This window comes from Manihot esculenta, chromosome 8, assembly GCF_001659605.2.
Source record: "Manihot esculenta cultivar AM560-2 chromosome 8, M.esculenta_v8, whole genome shotgun sequence".
NCBI classification, from domain to species: domain Eukaryota; kingdom Viridiplantae; phylum Streptophyta; class Magnoliopsida; order Malpighiales; family Euphorbiaceae; genus Manihot; species Manihot esculenta.
This window is the reverse complement of record NC_035168.2, coordinates 37,604,360-37,621,384: the sequence shown is the minus strand read 5'-3', so window position 1 is coordinate 37,621,384 and position 17,025 is coordinate 37,604,360. Positions and strand designations below refer to the sequence as shown.

Genomic DNA, 17,025 nt, shown 5'->3' with positions numbered 1-17,025 from the left:
ATAAGTAGGAATGTCAAAAAATAAAGTATTTTTTAGATATTTGATTTTATCAAATTTTATTGAAAAAAACTCGCATAATATAAAATCATATTGAGGAAAAAGTTTAAATTTAATACTTGTGTTTAATTTGAATTATATTATTTAAATATAATCATATCAACAATAAATTTAATAATAGTAATTTAAATAAATAAAATTTAAATGTGATTACATAATATTAAATTTCAAAATATAAATAATTAGTAAATATATTTTTGTATTGATCGTTAATTAAAATGTATAAAACTACAGTTCAAATCGTAATAAAGCTAACAGATTAGACAAATGCGCAAGGCTGTCGGACACTTGGAGACTCAGAGACTCAATTTATATTATTATTATTATTTTTTGCCACTCAATTTGCCCATTGGTTAGCTAATTTTCTAATATGAATGACATTAAACAGAGTTCAGATATTAAAATTACTAATGGATTCAAGTTTGAACGAGTATTTTTTTTTTATTATTTTTTAATACCATGGCTGCTGCCACCTTTCCCCTAGTGATAGGAGAGAGAAACAGAGGGACATTGGTTCGCGAAAGAGGCACCACTTTTCATCAAAAGTTGAAGAACCAGCTTCCCCAAAAACATCTTCGTATGTGCAAAGAAAATTAATATTTTTAGTGCCCTTCAAATATTAGAAAATAATTTTCAATATTACAATTGAATAATGAGAATTTTCTCCAACATGATGCATGCATGAACTGCCAAGACGAATCCTAAATGATTGGTTTTCCTTTCCGTAAACCTATTATCCCAATTTCAAAAAGGCATTCCAAACATATATGATTAGTAGCTAAACAGAACTCAAAACAACGGGTGAATCAGAAGAGAACATACAGAATTCAAAGAAATTAAGCTATTACAAAGATTCACAGCTACAACATGGTCCATTCTCTTTGTATATTGACAAGGAAACTAGCACTAGCTTATGCATTTGACACATGGACGCTTTTCGTTTCCCCATTGTGCATCACAAATAATCAGGAAAAAGAAAAAGAAAATCAAACTGTAGAAATTACATGATAATAAAAATTCACAACTCGGTCCAACATCCAACAACTCGAACAAATACAATAACCATTAAAATGCTTGAAAGCCCCACAGCTTCTCCAAAATTTACAAACAAGTAAATTCTGAAATACTACAAACATATTTCAAAAAGAGCGTCACACATCATTTAACCAAACATCATGAAGCTCCAAAGAGAACATTGAAAGTGGATGGGAAGGCTAATATCCGCATAGACAGAATCTCAGTCTGAGCTTTTTTCAACCATAGAAGTTCCATTTCTACACAAATACTAACCAACTCTGAGTTTCATGTCCCTACACACAAATACTTCACAGTGCATTTGTGAAAAGGTAACTCTTCTGAAAATTTTGAATAGAAATTTTTACGTTTTCCACAGACAACATGATGCTACAGTGCGGAAAACATGATGCTACAGTTCTGTATACATCAAGTGGGGAAAGGAAAGGGGGACCCTATGAAACCAGTAATCGATATCTCTGACAATCCAAAAAATTGATAACAAAGCCTAACCAGCACCCGTGATGTTACCGTACAGACAAAAACTATCAAAAGAACCAACTGCTAAATTAAAAGGAGAAAGACTTTGACAATAGATTTATAACTTACAAATTGATAAATAAAAAATTGCACTAGATGTTCGGAGCTACTTCAACCTGGACAATCAAAATCTCACCTCTGGGCAACTACCTCTCCTTTACAGTAGCTTTAGCATCACGAACCACTGCTTTCATTGTATTTTTCCTCATTGTTTGTCAGTATGCACACAAAGGTGTGATAATTTGTCTGCTGGTAATTGGAAAAAGATACATTCCCACCCCACCAAGCTTGGACTTTCCCTTAAAAAAGATCACAGGTAACAGCTGCCACATCCCATTGAAAGAATGATCCTTTTACTGTTCCCGTGACTCAAATCTCCATAGAAGAATTTAGAGTGCTCATGCAGGAACCTGTGGCAAAAAACAAACCAGTAAATCAAGTAGAAACAATTGAAAGAAAATGAATCTAACCAAAAAGGAAAAAAGGAAAAATGTTTCACATGATGGAGGCAAATCAGCACCATGCTAAATAAGATATGAAGATTTCTAGTAACAAAAGCAATCAGGGCTTGGCCTGAAAACATATAGAGGAAAAACGGAACACCAAGAATCAGAAGCTGGGTGTATAATAGCAGCAATGCTAGTGGTATTACCAAAGAACACAGCATCAATGAAGGTTGACATAATGTACGTTTTGAAGACAAAATTGTCGTCTTATCCAAAATACATACTGCCACAATCAGTGAAAATAACATATTCCTTCAGCGACTCATATCAGACAGCAGAAACTATTCCGAGAGATGAACACAGCACATAAAGTTCATAAGGCATTACTAATTCCCCTGGGCTAGATCTACTTGTTGCTAATAGATCAATAAGAGCAGTGAATTGCTGACTTGAAAACTCAAATTTCTCTACCTCATAAGATAAGTGCCGGATTATAACTCAGAGGGGAAAGAGTGTGGAGCAGAAACATTGAATAAAATTCTATGCCACCAATAAAAAACATCATCACTGCATAGATCAAAGTGGTTTACCAGTTAACCTCAAAATGGAGCCTCAAGTGATTCATCCCAGACATCTGCACTTCCATTAGAGGCATCTTCAACGTCTTCCTCCATCGAAAGCCTAATATATTCCCTATGTGCAAACCGATCCCACTCTGTCAATGTTGGATTCTCACGCTCCTGTTTGTTTCAATGTCACCAAGTCTATTACCAACAGTCTCCCAGCACTAGACTGCTATAATGTTTCTAAATTAATTTTTTGAGTAATAAATATAATATTGAGCTGTACAGACCTGGCGAATCAGAAACGGATCACGAGTTTCAAAGGCCATAAACTTGTTAAGGTTGAAAAGGATATTGAACACACTTCCTGAAAGTTTACAACCTTTCAGGTCACTTAATGTGATATAGCTCTCATTCTGCACGCAAGAAAGAGTCAAGGGTTCATAACATATACAAAAATGGTGCGTTTAGAAAAATAATCCTGGAAATGAGATCGTAGACCTAGTGGCTAGCTATGTGCATTACATTATCTTCTTGGAAAACAAGGAACAATAAGTGATTGAGTTTGCTTAGAGCCTTGGCTTCTATAAGTGAAACTTTAAAATCCATGCCGGAGATTGCAAGCAACCTCGTTTCTAAATTGTTCCAATAACAGAAGTTAACAATCTACAATTACCAATATTTCAGTTTTTTCCCCTTAACAGGCTCCCTTGAGCATCTGAAATGCATCAAATAAGGAACTACCCAATATTACAGAAGAGTGAACTAGCAAACCTCTGGTCCAATCATGTCAATTATCTGGCATAATATGTCTTCAAACAGCACAGGCTCTTGGGCCATGCATTCCATTCGATGCAACTGCTCTTCATAAAAGAATTGCATTTCATTTCGTGTCAAAACTCCATTTCCATCCAAATCTATGCACTTGAACCTAAGAAGAAAATTGACAGAAAAAATATGCAATTCATCTCCTCAGCTATTTGAAAAAGCAAAATAGGCATGCATGACGTGATACAAAAGTAAACTTCCTCAATAAGCAAAGCAACATGGCCATGTTACATTAAGAAAATGGAACAAGAAGAATAATACTTGCATACTGTATTTAGCAAGTGTGAAAAATTAGAAACAACGACCAAAAGGAACTTATTAATCTATCCAACACCCTTTCACCCTACCTACTACCATCCCCTATTGATAACAGAATAAAAAATCACATTTCTTTGTTTTCCAGAAACATCCCCCAAATGTTAGCTGTTCTATTTTTACTGTACAGTTACCATGGATTGGACCAAACTCATTTACCTAGTATAATTATGGACATCACAAATATGATTAGTTCAGTTTTATAAATCTTAATTCATACTCAACAATGAATTCATGACTAAAATATAACAACTCACAAAGTAATCTAATCAATGTTATTCCTATAAATAATAGGTGAACAGAACTGTTATTGATGTATACATTTTACAATAGCACTCCTAAATCTACAGAATATGAGATGCAAATATACCAGTACTCAAGACTTGGTTCAGACGACTTATCCTCCTCTGACAGTATGAAGTAGACAAAATCTTCATATCCCATCTTCCCTTCAACCTTACAAGTAAACTTTCTTGCGACCTGGAATTGATATTAAACACAATCAGATCTTTGATCTTGAACTTAATAATGATAAAGTTATGAGTGAAGATGAGGGGATGACTGAAATATGCAAATGTTGAATAAGAGAATTTCTTTGTGCAGGTAGCAGGTGACTGGGCTTGAATTACAAAAGTATCATCTCTGGCACAAACCTGGGAAAAGATCCTATCAACAATCCGGTACGTAAGCGCATGGTTACCATATCTGATCAGGTTCTCTTTGTCGATCAGAAAATCATGATCCATATCCAGTTCCCAAAACTTGCAGTATATCACATAAAAATGTTCATAAGAGAAGTACCTGTACACAGAATGCATTGGAAAACAAAAAAGAATTATCATTGGGAATTCAATAATACATGGACATGTTTCTCACCATATGTTTCATGATTCACAAATGCAATTCACATCATATGATAACTGGAACATTTCCTAGTTTAAAAGTATAGGCAAGAAAAGTTCCTTACAATTCAACTCACCATAAGCTCAAAAATTGAGTCTGAGTTTGGTTGAAGAAAATCTATAAAAAGTTGACAGCAGGATTCCTACCTTAAAACTTTATTTATGTCCTCTTCTTCATCTGCATGCTGCATTGCATCAATCAAGTTTCCACGTTTCAGCTCCCTGAGGGTAAGATGACCATTCCCAGATCTATTTATGTAGTAAAATATTCTGTAGATTACAGTTTCAGCTGGAAAATTGTGAAGAGGAAGAATTCAAGTTATTGAAGTACATCATTTAAAAGGTATAGTATCCATAATAATGCTACATCTAGTGATAAGTTGGGAAATCATGCCTAATTCTTCAAAAATAAAAAATGAAGGGCATCATAGACAAAATAGTAATAATAATAATAACAATAGACACAAGGGTGCAACAGAGTTTTATCAATTAGTAGGGATGATTTATATATTTGGCCATGTAATATCAAAAATACCAAGAACAGATTCCCATCATAATATGCCTACATTAAGGTACTTCACCATGGTGGTTAGCCAGAAATGCGACGCAAAACCACTTAGGATGCAGCTCTAACCAACACCTCACTAATTTGAAAATATTCATGTGTATGTCTATGTAAATACTACCAACTACCAACTACCAATTAAATCAACTACGTCTATAATATGCAGTTGAATGCACAGTCAAAAGATGATCAGAGCACAAACCATATCTTTCCTGAAACTCTGGTGTGCTCTGTAAGAATTCCAACCCTGGATGAGTTGCCAATAGTTCTCGAAGAATAGGTTTGAAGTCTTCCTGTTATCAATTTCAAACATTCTAAACATTAAACAACACAAATTATGATGATGACATCCAAAACTGTCAATGGTTCCATAACAATATAGATTAAGAAAAGGAATCGTTGCAATTTATAATGAGCAGCATCATATAAATATAAACTTATACAAACAAAAATAGAAACCTGAGTGAGGTATTTGAGATCTGGTTGCTTTAGAATTTTAAACATTTGAGTTGCTGTATCCATCGTCAGCATGTTGCCATTTATCCAATAATTAACGAAGGCATCCCTATAACACAGGTGACAAATAACCTTCAGTTGAACAATCAGATGTACTGTTTGCAAAGAGTAGAAGACTGGCACAAATAGAAAGTGATACTATTCATTTATTTCTAATTTGTCCAGTCGATGAAAAAATTCTCAAGTTGCTCAAAATGATGACATTTTTTTCATCACCATAGGCTCCAATTTCCATAATACTTTCACCAACAACCTCTAACTATTATTGAAGATAATAACACTCTAGTTCCAAAAGGGAAGTTAAGAAAAACCTTCAATTTGCCAAAAGCAGAGAGGTAACTTCACGTATTCAATAATAAATTGATTCCAATAAAATAGTAACTGAAATGAGCAAGATATCTCAAGTATTTACAACATGAAATATCAGGAAAATGATTGGAGATCAAATAAACAGCAGTTAAGATACAAGTCATTCCTCTCCAAGATCACATGTGCTACTAACACAAGAAGCACATACCTTGTCACAAAACCAGTGCCATTGACATCAATCTTCCTGAAAAGAACTGCAGAGAAGAATGAGGGCAGCTTGCAAATTTCCTTGGTGACAGATTTGAATTCTGTACATGCAAAAGAAACAATGGAAATATCAGCCCTAGATATATAGCAGGTTGACAATTTTCGAGCATATCTCACCATGTAACTGCAGCCCATCTGAACGGCCATAGAAAAAGTGACTGATCCTGAACAAACATTGTTCCCTTAGTTCATTTGGAGGTGGACGACCATTTTGGAAGTAAAACTGCAAGATTTTATATTAAATAGATCAGCTAATTTAAGTGGGAAACAATATTAGCAAAGAAAATTCAAAGACAGCAACCAGCAAGAGAATATAGGACCACTGCAATTATAACTATTTTAAAAAATCATACACAATGTTTACGAACCTGAGGTATGAACTCCCTCACTGGCTCACTAACTACCTTCAGAGGAGAACCTAAATTAGAAGGGCCAGCTCTCTGTTTCATTATACGAGGGGACCCAGATGTACTTCTAGGAGAAAGAGGCGGAGTACTTCCTCCAGGAAACATGGAAGGTAAAGAACTGCTTGTGGTAGTATTCGCTTTAGGAGAGTTTCCAGAGACATTCAAGGGAACGCCTGCCTTTGCATCACTAAGCAATGATGTCACCTAGACAGAAAGGATGGAAAATAAGATCAGAAATCATATCCATACTCCTAGACATTGACCACAACTGATTCAACAAATTAGAAATGCAAGAAATAAGACAAAGTAAGATAGCCTCTCCCTAAAAAGGAAAAGGGATTTAGGCAATAGATCCAGGGGTTTAATACTTCCAGCAACAGTACTGGATTAAGCTCTATTTTTTTTTTTTATAGAAAATTTTCATCAGATGAAGAAAAATTCTGTGGTCCAAAACTGCTTTCATAAATTGCATGGCCAGCTGCAATTGGTAAGTCCAGAAAAGGCAACAACTTTCCATCCACAACAGGGAAGAGAATATAAAGTTCCATCAATGTGGTATTCCTCATATTCATACCCATTGGAGTGAGGAGACTGATGAAGGGTAAAAATTAAGCCTAAGGGCCTGATAAACAAGTTGTCATCTTCCTACTTAAGCTAGTAGAATTATTCTTCCATACTCCCATTAGACTATAGATCATCTGATACAGGGGAAAAAGAGATGATATTCTGTAACTTTCTTCCTAAATTATATTCATGTAAACCTACCTAGCTAAACGCACACAAACACATAGATAAATATAAAATTAGGGCACAATAACATAGGCATGAATAGTACCATATTGATGCATTTATACATATTTTCCAGATAAGGTACAAGCAGTGTTATGAAAGGCGCAATGCCTAGCATCTAGGGTGGCACCAGGCGAGCATTGTGCCTGAGGCGCCCTCAGGTGCACCCGTGTCCTTTCAAGCGCCCTCCATAAAAGGGCTTCAAAATTTGCCCTAGACTTTAACAACAATCTCAGCAGCCAGCAGCAGCCGTAGGAGAGAGAAGGAAAAAGAGGGAAAAAAACAGAAGAGAAAAAGAGGAAGGAGAGGAAAAGAAAAAATCAACATTCAAGACTGTTGACCAACATAGAAGGTTTCTAATCAGAAGGATTTAAATTTTTGGAATCCTAATTAAACTTGATTTAAAAGATTTTATTCTTATTGTAAATATTCCTAGTTTAGGTTGATTCTTGTGGATAAATACTCAAACCTTGTAAAGATCAATTTAATTGAAATAAAATCAAAAAAATTTCTCAAAATTCTTCATGTTATTAGAGTTTTTTTTCATGATTTTAGGGTTTAAATTCATTTTTTTTCTTAGGGTTTCTAAAACCCTACATATACCTTTTTGATACTACCTTGTCTATGAACCTTTTTTTCATCTCACCGCCGGCACCAGCAGGGTCGCCGGACCGTCGCTGGTCAGCTCCGATGTTGGAAAGCCACGCACGTGAAGCTCACGCGCCCTCGCAAGATCATGCGCCGGCACGTGTGACATTTTTCGGTGGTCTTTTTCGATGGCGATCCTTTCCGGCAGACTCGCCTTCAAGTCGCGCCTCTGACTTGTGTGGACCCGTGACTTGGTTTACCTTTTTCCGGCGAGGGAGACATTTTTCGGTGATTTTTCAGGAAATAATCCTTTTCGGCAGACTCGCCTTTAAGTCACGCTTCTGATCTGCTGAACTCGTGCCTTTTTCATTGGGAAAGGTAATTCTTTCTTCAGTAACAATAATTTTCCACTTTTTAGCAGAAAATTTGTGGTTTTTTCTTGAAATGGCAATGACTTGTGTGTGTAATGTAAGGACTTCTGATAATTCTTTTATTTAGTCTCTTGATTTTGCTCCATGGATTATTGATTCTAGTACAAATAGACATGTAACAGACTTCTCTGAAGGCTTCCTTAATTATCTTCCATGTCTACAAAAAAAAACTGTCAAAATCGCATATAGTTCTTCCACTCTTATATTTGGAACCAATTCTATTATTTGTACTTCAAATATCAAGATATCCTCTACTCTTCATGTTCCTTGTTTTTTTTATCTGTTAGTGCTCCCACCAAAACACTTAACTGTAAAATTGAATTTTTTCCTGATTGTGTTATTCAGACCCTTCAAACTGAGAAGATGATTGACAATAGTAGACTGCACGATAGCTTAAATATCTTAGAAAGGAATCTAAGTTTGAATTCACCTTGGGCTCTTTTTGAAAGAAATCAAGATGTCAACCAGGAAATCATACAGTGGCATCGACGGTTAGAACATTCATCCTTCTTTGTCTTAGAGAAACTTTATCTTAATTTATTTTCCAAGGCTCAATGCGGTTCTAATTTGTGATTCTTGTGAGTATGCTAAGCATATAAGAACTTCTTATCCCTCAAGTAACAATAGGAGTACGATCCCTTTTGTGACCATCCATTCTGACGTTTGGGGACCTACTCAAACAGTCTCACTATTTGGTAATCGTTGGTTTGTTACTTTTATTAATTGCTGCACTCGCATGACTTGGATTTATTTGATAAAGGCAAAGAGTGATGTAACTTCTTGCTTTCAATCTTTTCACAAGATGATTTATACTCAATTTGATGCTATGATAAAAGTTTTGAGAACTGAAAATGGTACAAAGTACATGGATGGCCTTTTTTTGCTTGTCTAGAGTCTAATGGGATACTACATCAAACTAGTTGTCCTTACATTAGTGTCCAAAAAGTGTTGCTGAAAGAAAAAATAGACATCTTTTGGGAGTAACCCAATCTTTCCTTTTCACCATAAACCTTCCAAAAACCTATTGAGGAGATGCAGCTTTAGCCACAACTTATCTCGTCAATAAAATGCCTCTCAAAACTCTTACCTTTAAAAGCCCTTTAGAGGTGCTACAAGGGAAAAATACTTATATTGTTCCACCAAAGATATTTGAGTGCACGTGTTTTGTTCATACTAGGACAGGTGAGAAGCTCGATCCGAGAGCTATTAAATGTGTGGATCTATTAAATGTACGTTTGTTGGATACTCTCCCACATAGAAGGGTTACAAGTATTACCACCCTCTATCTAGAAAATACTTTATCAATATGGATATTACATTTAGAGATATTGAACCTTATTTCAATACTACCCCATCACCTTTTCGGAGGGAGGACAATGACAGAAAAGAGATGATTCATAATCCCATAATTCTAGAACGTTCAACTCTAGAGGAGACTACTATACAAGGGGAGACTATTGGTGATCAAGAGACTATTATATAGGGGAAGACTATTGGTGACCAAATTTGGAGTTTAGATAAACCAGATTGAAGGAGATACTCAAGAAGAGACAAAACAGAAGCAGAAAAAGCCACTGTGCAGTCTACTCAGTGTCATAAACCTTCCTCCCCTCCATCTGGTGAGTCATCCCTAAACTTTAGCCCTTTAATGATCTAAATAAACCAATTGCTCAAAGAAAATGAGTTAGATCTTGTACAGAGCACTCTATTTCTAACTTTCTCTCTTATAATTCTTTGTCTCCATTCTATAGAGTTTTTGCCTTGTCTATTTCCTACATGTTTGTTTCACAGGGTTGGAAGGAAGCTCTTGCAGATCCTAAATGGAAGGAGCAATGATTGAAGAGGTGAAAACACTAACCAAAAATGAGACCTGGGAGCTTATCACTCTCCCACTGGAAATAAACTTGTTAACTGCAAATGGGTGTTCACTATAAAACACAAAGCAGATGGATCGATTGAAAGATTCAAGACTAGACTATTCGTCAAGAGATACACTCAAACCTATGGAGTGGATTACTAGGAGAAATTTGTCATTGTTCCCAAAATGAACTCAATCAGAGTATTGCTATCTTGTGTTGTCAACCTTGAATGGAATCTACAATAATTTGACATGAAAAATGCATTTCTCCACAGAAACTTGGAGGATGAAGTGTATATAGAAACCCCTCCTAGATTTGCTGATGGAAAAACACAAGGAAAGGTATATAGACTAAAGAAGGCTTTGTATGGATTGAAGCAGTCACCCAGAGCTTAGTTTGACCAATTGAGTAGAGCTATGATTTCCTTTGACTAACAGAGCAATGCTAACCATATCCTGTTTATCAGACATCAAAAGGGTAAAATTATTCTTCTTATAGTCTATGTTGATGATACAGTAATGACAAGGATAACACTGAAGAGATGACTCGACTGAAAAAGCTTTTAGCTCAGGAATTCAAAATTAAAAATCTAGGAAAAATGCAATATTTCCTAGAAATCGAGGTTGCCAGGTCAAAACAAGAAATCTTTATTTCTCAGAGAAAATACATTTTGGATCTTTTAGAAGAAAATGGTATGTTAGGTTGCAAACCAGCAGAAATTCCCATTGAGAGCAATCACAAGCTACAAGCAGGGATTGGTGAATCAGTGGATATGGGCAGATATCAAGGAGGTTGGTAGACAGATTGATTTATCTTTCACATACTCGACTGGACATAGCATATACAGTCAGCTTAGTCAGTCAGTTTATACATGATCCTCGTGAGTCTCACATGCAAGCTGTTTTTCGCATTTTGTGATATTGAAGTCTGCTCCTGAAAAAAGTCTCTTGTTCTCTAAATATGGTCATCTTCGCATATATTTATTCACAGATGCAGATTGGACTGGATCCCTTGATGATAAAAGGTCGACTAGTGGTTGTTGTAAAATTATGGGAGGAAACCTTTATCACTTGGAGAAGCAAAAAGCAAAATTTTGTTGCTCGATCAAGTGCTGAGATGGAATATAGAGCGATGGCATAAGGTGTTTGGAGGAATTGAAACTATTGGAGAGGGTACTGTGACAACAAAGTTGCCATCAATATAGCTCAAAATCCGGTTCAACATGACTGAACGAAGCACATAGAGATTGATCGATACTTCATTAAAGAAAAGTTAATAAATAGTGTCTTGAGGTTAGATCATATGAATTCCGATGAACAACTAGCTGATGTGTTTACCAAAGGGCTCAGCAACAAGACCTATCATATCTTGGTTTGCAAGTTAGGCATGTGTGATATCTATGCACCAAACTTGAGGGGAGTGTTGACCAACATAGAAGTTCCTAAGTAGGAGGATTCAAATTTTTGGAATCCTAATTAGGCTTAATTTAAGAGATTTTATTCTTATTGTAAATATTCCTAATTTAGATTAATTCTTATACTCAAACCTTGTAAAAATTAATTCAATTGGAATAAAATAAAAATTCCTCCCAAAATTCTTCAAAGACTTCAACATACCTAGATTTCATCTCTTCAGTTCATTCTCAACATAAAATTCTGTTTTATTTGAGTTTATCATTCTCCTTCCTTTCTTTATTCTTTCTCTTTTTCTTTACTCTTACTCTCCCCATGGTTGTCATACTGCCAGCATGCTGCTCTGCCATTGCCAACCACCCTGCTATGATTTTTTAACTTTATGTTAATTATCTCTTTATATTATTATCATGTTAATTAATCAAGTAAATTGAGATTTGTGAATATAGTTAGCAAACAATAATTTAGAGTTTACTGTGAATCTGAATTGTGAATTGAGAATTGTGAATTGTGGATTGTGGATTGTGATAATGTGATTTGTGATTGTGAAAGTAGCAAACAAAGATTATATTGCATTTGATGTTTGGTATTTGATTTTATTGCATTTAGCTTTATGTTACTTGAATTTTAATGTATTTTTTACTTTTTAATTTTTTGCGCCTCAAGTTGCTCGGGCGCGCACCTGCGCCTTGTTCTTTGGTGCGCCTTGAGCCTTTCACAACTATGGATACAAGATTCAACCTAGAACCATTCATGCCATCATCAATTCCACAATTTGCAGAATCATCCAGGCTATAATAACTGCTTGTTAAACTGACAAAAGGAGAAAAAGCATAAGGTATTTAAACCACGTTGCTACAATTACAATGAACGCAAACTAGCTAGACACAGGACAAGGTAGGTGCTTTCAACGTTGCTATCAGTATACACTGATGGATCTACTGTTGGGGCAAGTGCCCCCATTGACCCACTTATCCCTTTATATATATACACATATACATTAGGTTAGCCCCAACTGGATTTTTAAATTTGCCCCTAAAATAATCTTATTTCACTGCCACCACCCATTTCTTTGGATTTTTCACTTTACTAGTCTCTTGTCCCACTAAATATTAAAATTGCCCCAATTGCTCCCGAAGTCATCTTATTTCTAATGACTCCATCCATTTTTTAGACATTTCACTTCAATAGTAAGTGGTTGCCAAAGTAATTATTATCATTTGAACATATACAACTGCTCATATATATATATATATACATATTGCCCCCACTAGCGAACAATTCAGAATCCACCACACAGCATATACCAGGAAAGTAACGTTAAACACAAAAGTGGCAACATAATATCAAACACTCTCTTCAACTACCTAATTTCTTCCTATTATTGGTCTCCCTCTAAATCTCTTGTGATCACTGTTTCACTGATTTAAGTAAAACCCTTACTCAATCCTTTAACCATTATATGACCAATTTAACACAACCCTGATCATCATAGAATTTCCATGCAAAACTTCAGATACATCGTACATCAACTTCCTCTAAAATGCCACCAAGAAGAAGAAGAAGAATTGCTATCACAAAAAATCACAATTGTATCAGCAAGGCAACACACCAACCTTTAACTATCATATAACCAATTTAACACTAATCCTGATTATCATTATGAAATATTCATGCAGAATAAACATGCCACGTCAACTTCCTCCACAATGCCACCTTGCTAAGTAAGAAACTGTTGTTAACAGAATAAAGAGAATAAGAAGAATTCCTTTCATAATAATCACAAAAATATCAGCAAGGTCCACATGCCAGCCCCTGGAAGCCCATTGTAGTAACAATCTGTATCACAACCCAACATTTTAAGCAGAAATGGTATCAACAACAGAATTCATGACTACCACATATCAAAAGCAGCCTATTGGAATTAATCCACAGCCAAATCAAGAAAGACTACCGCATCTCCATCTTAACATCAAACATGACAAGAAATTGATGAAGCCTGTTTATTTGCAATATGGGGCACACATGGGACAAAGAGTTACAAAAGAACCCATATACCATAACCATAACATTCCTCAGACTTGCTTCATTGTCACAATAGCAATCTCCTTCCTGACAAACCTCAACAACCTCACAGGTAAGTTTATCCAAACCTTATCATTCCTCTTTCGTAATTTTATCCTTCCTTATTCAATTCCTTCAGATTAGTCCACGCCATAGACTACCTAACTAAACTACCAAAAAAGAATACAATAACTCTACCAGGCATTAATAATGAAAGCAATGGTAATTGATTAACAAATCTAAACCACTGCAACATCTTATCAAGCTGTTCAAGGTAATTTGTGGATAACAATAAAAAGGTACCAGCCGGTTAGCGTCAGGGAGCGCGAGCCACTGCTCGAAAAGCTTCTGTGCAAAGTCCGGGTACGATTTCAAGGACAAAGGAGCCACCTCCGGCAATTGTAACAACTCTGCGTCCAGCATCGCCACATCGCCAACAGTATCCATAATTTATATCAAATCGAATCAGACCAAACATAAAGATCGCCGAACCCTAAATACCAAAACAGAGCTCTCCAAGTTTTCACGTTCCAATGGATTTACAAATCTGAAATTAATCTAAATTTGATAGACGTATAGAGAAACAAGCTCAAAAAACTCGGATTTGGCGGTCTAAGAGTCTAAGCAACCCTAGATCTTTACAAAATAAAACAATTGTTTCCTTCTTGTTCCTTCTCTTTTGAGAATAAGAGGCGATTGGGAGAAGAGAAAACAAAGGAAAACGATGGAAAGTAGGGGAAAACTACTGTACAAGTGACGATGGAGATGGATGCGATTCAATGGGAGAATTAGCTATGAAAATGCAGAGATTTGAGTAAAGGAGAGACAGAGAGAGTGTAATGTGTGAGGGTGATTCTGTAAAATAACATTTGAAATGGTTGAACTAAAAGAGATGGGACGGGGGCAATTATTGGTCACGTGCAAAAACATGTGACTTGTGATCACAATTTTAGTCAATTCTCTTAGCCTGCATTTTTTATTTTATTATAATTATATCTTATATTTTTTATCAAATAAAATTTTACTTTTTAAAATTTTTTAATTATACATCTTTATTTATATCATTAAAAATTAATAAAATTATCACATCACTCATAAATTAATAAATTAATATATCACCTCAATAAATTTTAAATTAAAATTAATAATAATTTAAAGTTTTATAATTAAAATTAATAATAATTTAAAATTTTATAATAAAATTTAAAATATAACATTTTTTTAATATTTTTTAAATTTACTTTAAATATTAAGATAATTTTAAAAAAAAATTAATATTACACTTGATAGTTAAAAAAATAATTTTAAAAAATTATTTTTATTTGTAATATTTTCAAATGAATCAGTTTAAATATTATAATATTATTTTAAATTATTTTTTAATATTTTATAACTAGTGTATTTAATAGAATTATTTTTTTACGATAATTTTAAAAGTAATGTTAAATAGTTAATATATTAGATAGATTTAAAAAAAAATTGATTGATAATGATTTTAATTAAAATAAAATTAAAATAAATTATTATTATTATAAAATTATTGATAGAAATTTTAAAAAATAAATAATAATAATAATAATTTTTAAATATATTTAACAGTGAAAAAGATTAATTTAATAATTTTGTAAATCTTTAATATATTAAAAAAATAAAATTATTGACGAAAAATAAAATTATAGAATGAAATTATAATAAAAATATAGTATATGAGTTTTTTTACGATTAATTTTAAATTTTATTAATATAACGTAATGATGACATTGGCGTGAAAAGTGGTATGATAATTTATCAATTTTCTTAACGTATAAACAATAATAAATACAATTAAAAATAATTTTAAAAATCATATTTTAATTAATAAAAAAATACAATACATAATTATAATAAAATAAAAAGTACAAACTTTTTTTACTTTAACTCTTCTCCTTACTAATTTTTAATTTATTTTTAATAATTAAATAATAATAGATCATCACGACGAGAAAATAAACATTTATAACAGTAATGGCATTTTTTATTTGACAATATGACTTAAATTCCAGAATTAGGTATTGAATATATTTAATACTTTTATATTATTTGAATTTGAATATTTAATGCTCTGTTTTTTTGTCAAAGCCAGTAAGGTTATTAATGAGAAATACAAGACTTAAATATTGCATCCAAAGCCAAAAACTTGATAAAACAACAAAGGAATTATAGAGCTCAACAGAATACTATTCATGTACCATAGAAATTCTAAAACTCAACAATTCAGACCTTGTCTCAATTGTAAATGAGTAGTAATGTTTACTTCTTTTCAAAAGCTCTACTACGGTTATCAATGTGAGAAGCATAAAGTTTTTTTTTTTTAGTAGTCTTGAATAATCTTAAAATATATATTAAAAAAATAAAAAATCATTCTAATTAAACTCTGATAATCAAAAATAAAAAAAGTAGCATATGCATCATCAAGAAAGATTGAAAAATGAATGACCAAAATAAAAAAATAAAAGAATGACTTCTGCCATTAAATTTACTCACCACTCCTCAAATCAAAAAAGGAGAACCTATAATAAAGACACTAAGAGAGATTGCAGAAAATGAATCTTCATTACTCTCCACCGGCAAAAGAACACATTGAAAATGTGTCATTGGGATCCTCATCGCTTAGGCTAAAGAAAGAAAATTGCCCTAATTCTATCATACAACAATATTGAGAAGGAGACCTATTCGCGCTTAAGAAGTTTCAGTTCCGTGAACCACCATGGTCTCTCTATATTTAGAATAACTTTTGTAACTCAAATCTATAGAGCTTCTAACCTAAAAAGAAAATACAAAGGATGAACAAAAAGGTGACATATATAAAAAAATCAAACGCACCACTGTGTCTCTGTAAGAACAAAAAAAATATATACACTTCTCCAGCGGCAATGACTCAAAGGATAGAGGAAGACTTACATCTGAGGTAAGAAAAACAGGCTATTCTGTAACGACCCGAAACCGATACCCCTCTGTAACGGTCCGAACCCGCTACCGGCGCTAGGATCCAGATCGGCTTAAGGCAGCCGGGACCCGTAGCAAGCCAAACATACATCCTATCACCTGGTCAAATCCCATACATGATCAAAACTTTAACGTAAAAACTGGAACATCTAATGTAAATACCGAGCT

General features: G+C 33.9%; 1 protein-coding gene across 2 annotated transcripts; it reads right to left on the bottom strand.

Annotated features, from left to right (window-relative positions):
* Window positions 1-848: 848 nt before the first annotated feature.
* LOC110621654 (probable serine/threonine protein phosphatase 2A regulatory subunit B''gamma) lies at window positions 849-14,736 on the bottom strand. Of its 2 annotated transcripts, none has more exons than XM_021765922.2 (13): window positions 14,176-14,736; window positions 6,691-6,933; window positions 6,440-6,545; window positions 6,264-6,363; window positions 5,690-5,795; window positions 5,433-5,523; window positions 4,813-4,954; window positions 4,417-4,564; window positions 4,134-4,243; window positions 3,395-3,551; window positions 2,911-3,036; window positions 2,648-2,797; window positions 849-2,021 (listed from the first exon to the last, which is right to left on the bottom strand). In XM_021765922.2, exons 1-12 carry the CDS (start codon window positions 14,317-14,319, stop codon window positions 2,657-2,659), a joined length of 1,614 nt encoding a protein of 537 aa, XP_021621614.1. In that variant the 5' UTR covers window positions 14,320-14,736; the 3' UTR covers window positions 849-2,021; window positions 2,648-2,656. The 2 variants fall into 2 exon arrangements, with proteins under 2 accessions (XP_021621614.1, XP_021621615.1); XM_021765923.2 differs by lacking the exon at window positions 14,176-14,736 and adding an exon at window positions 7,565-14,163.
* Window positions 14,737-17,025: the final 2,289 nt, after the last annotated feature.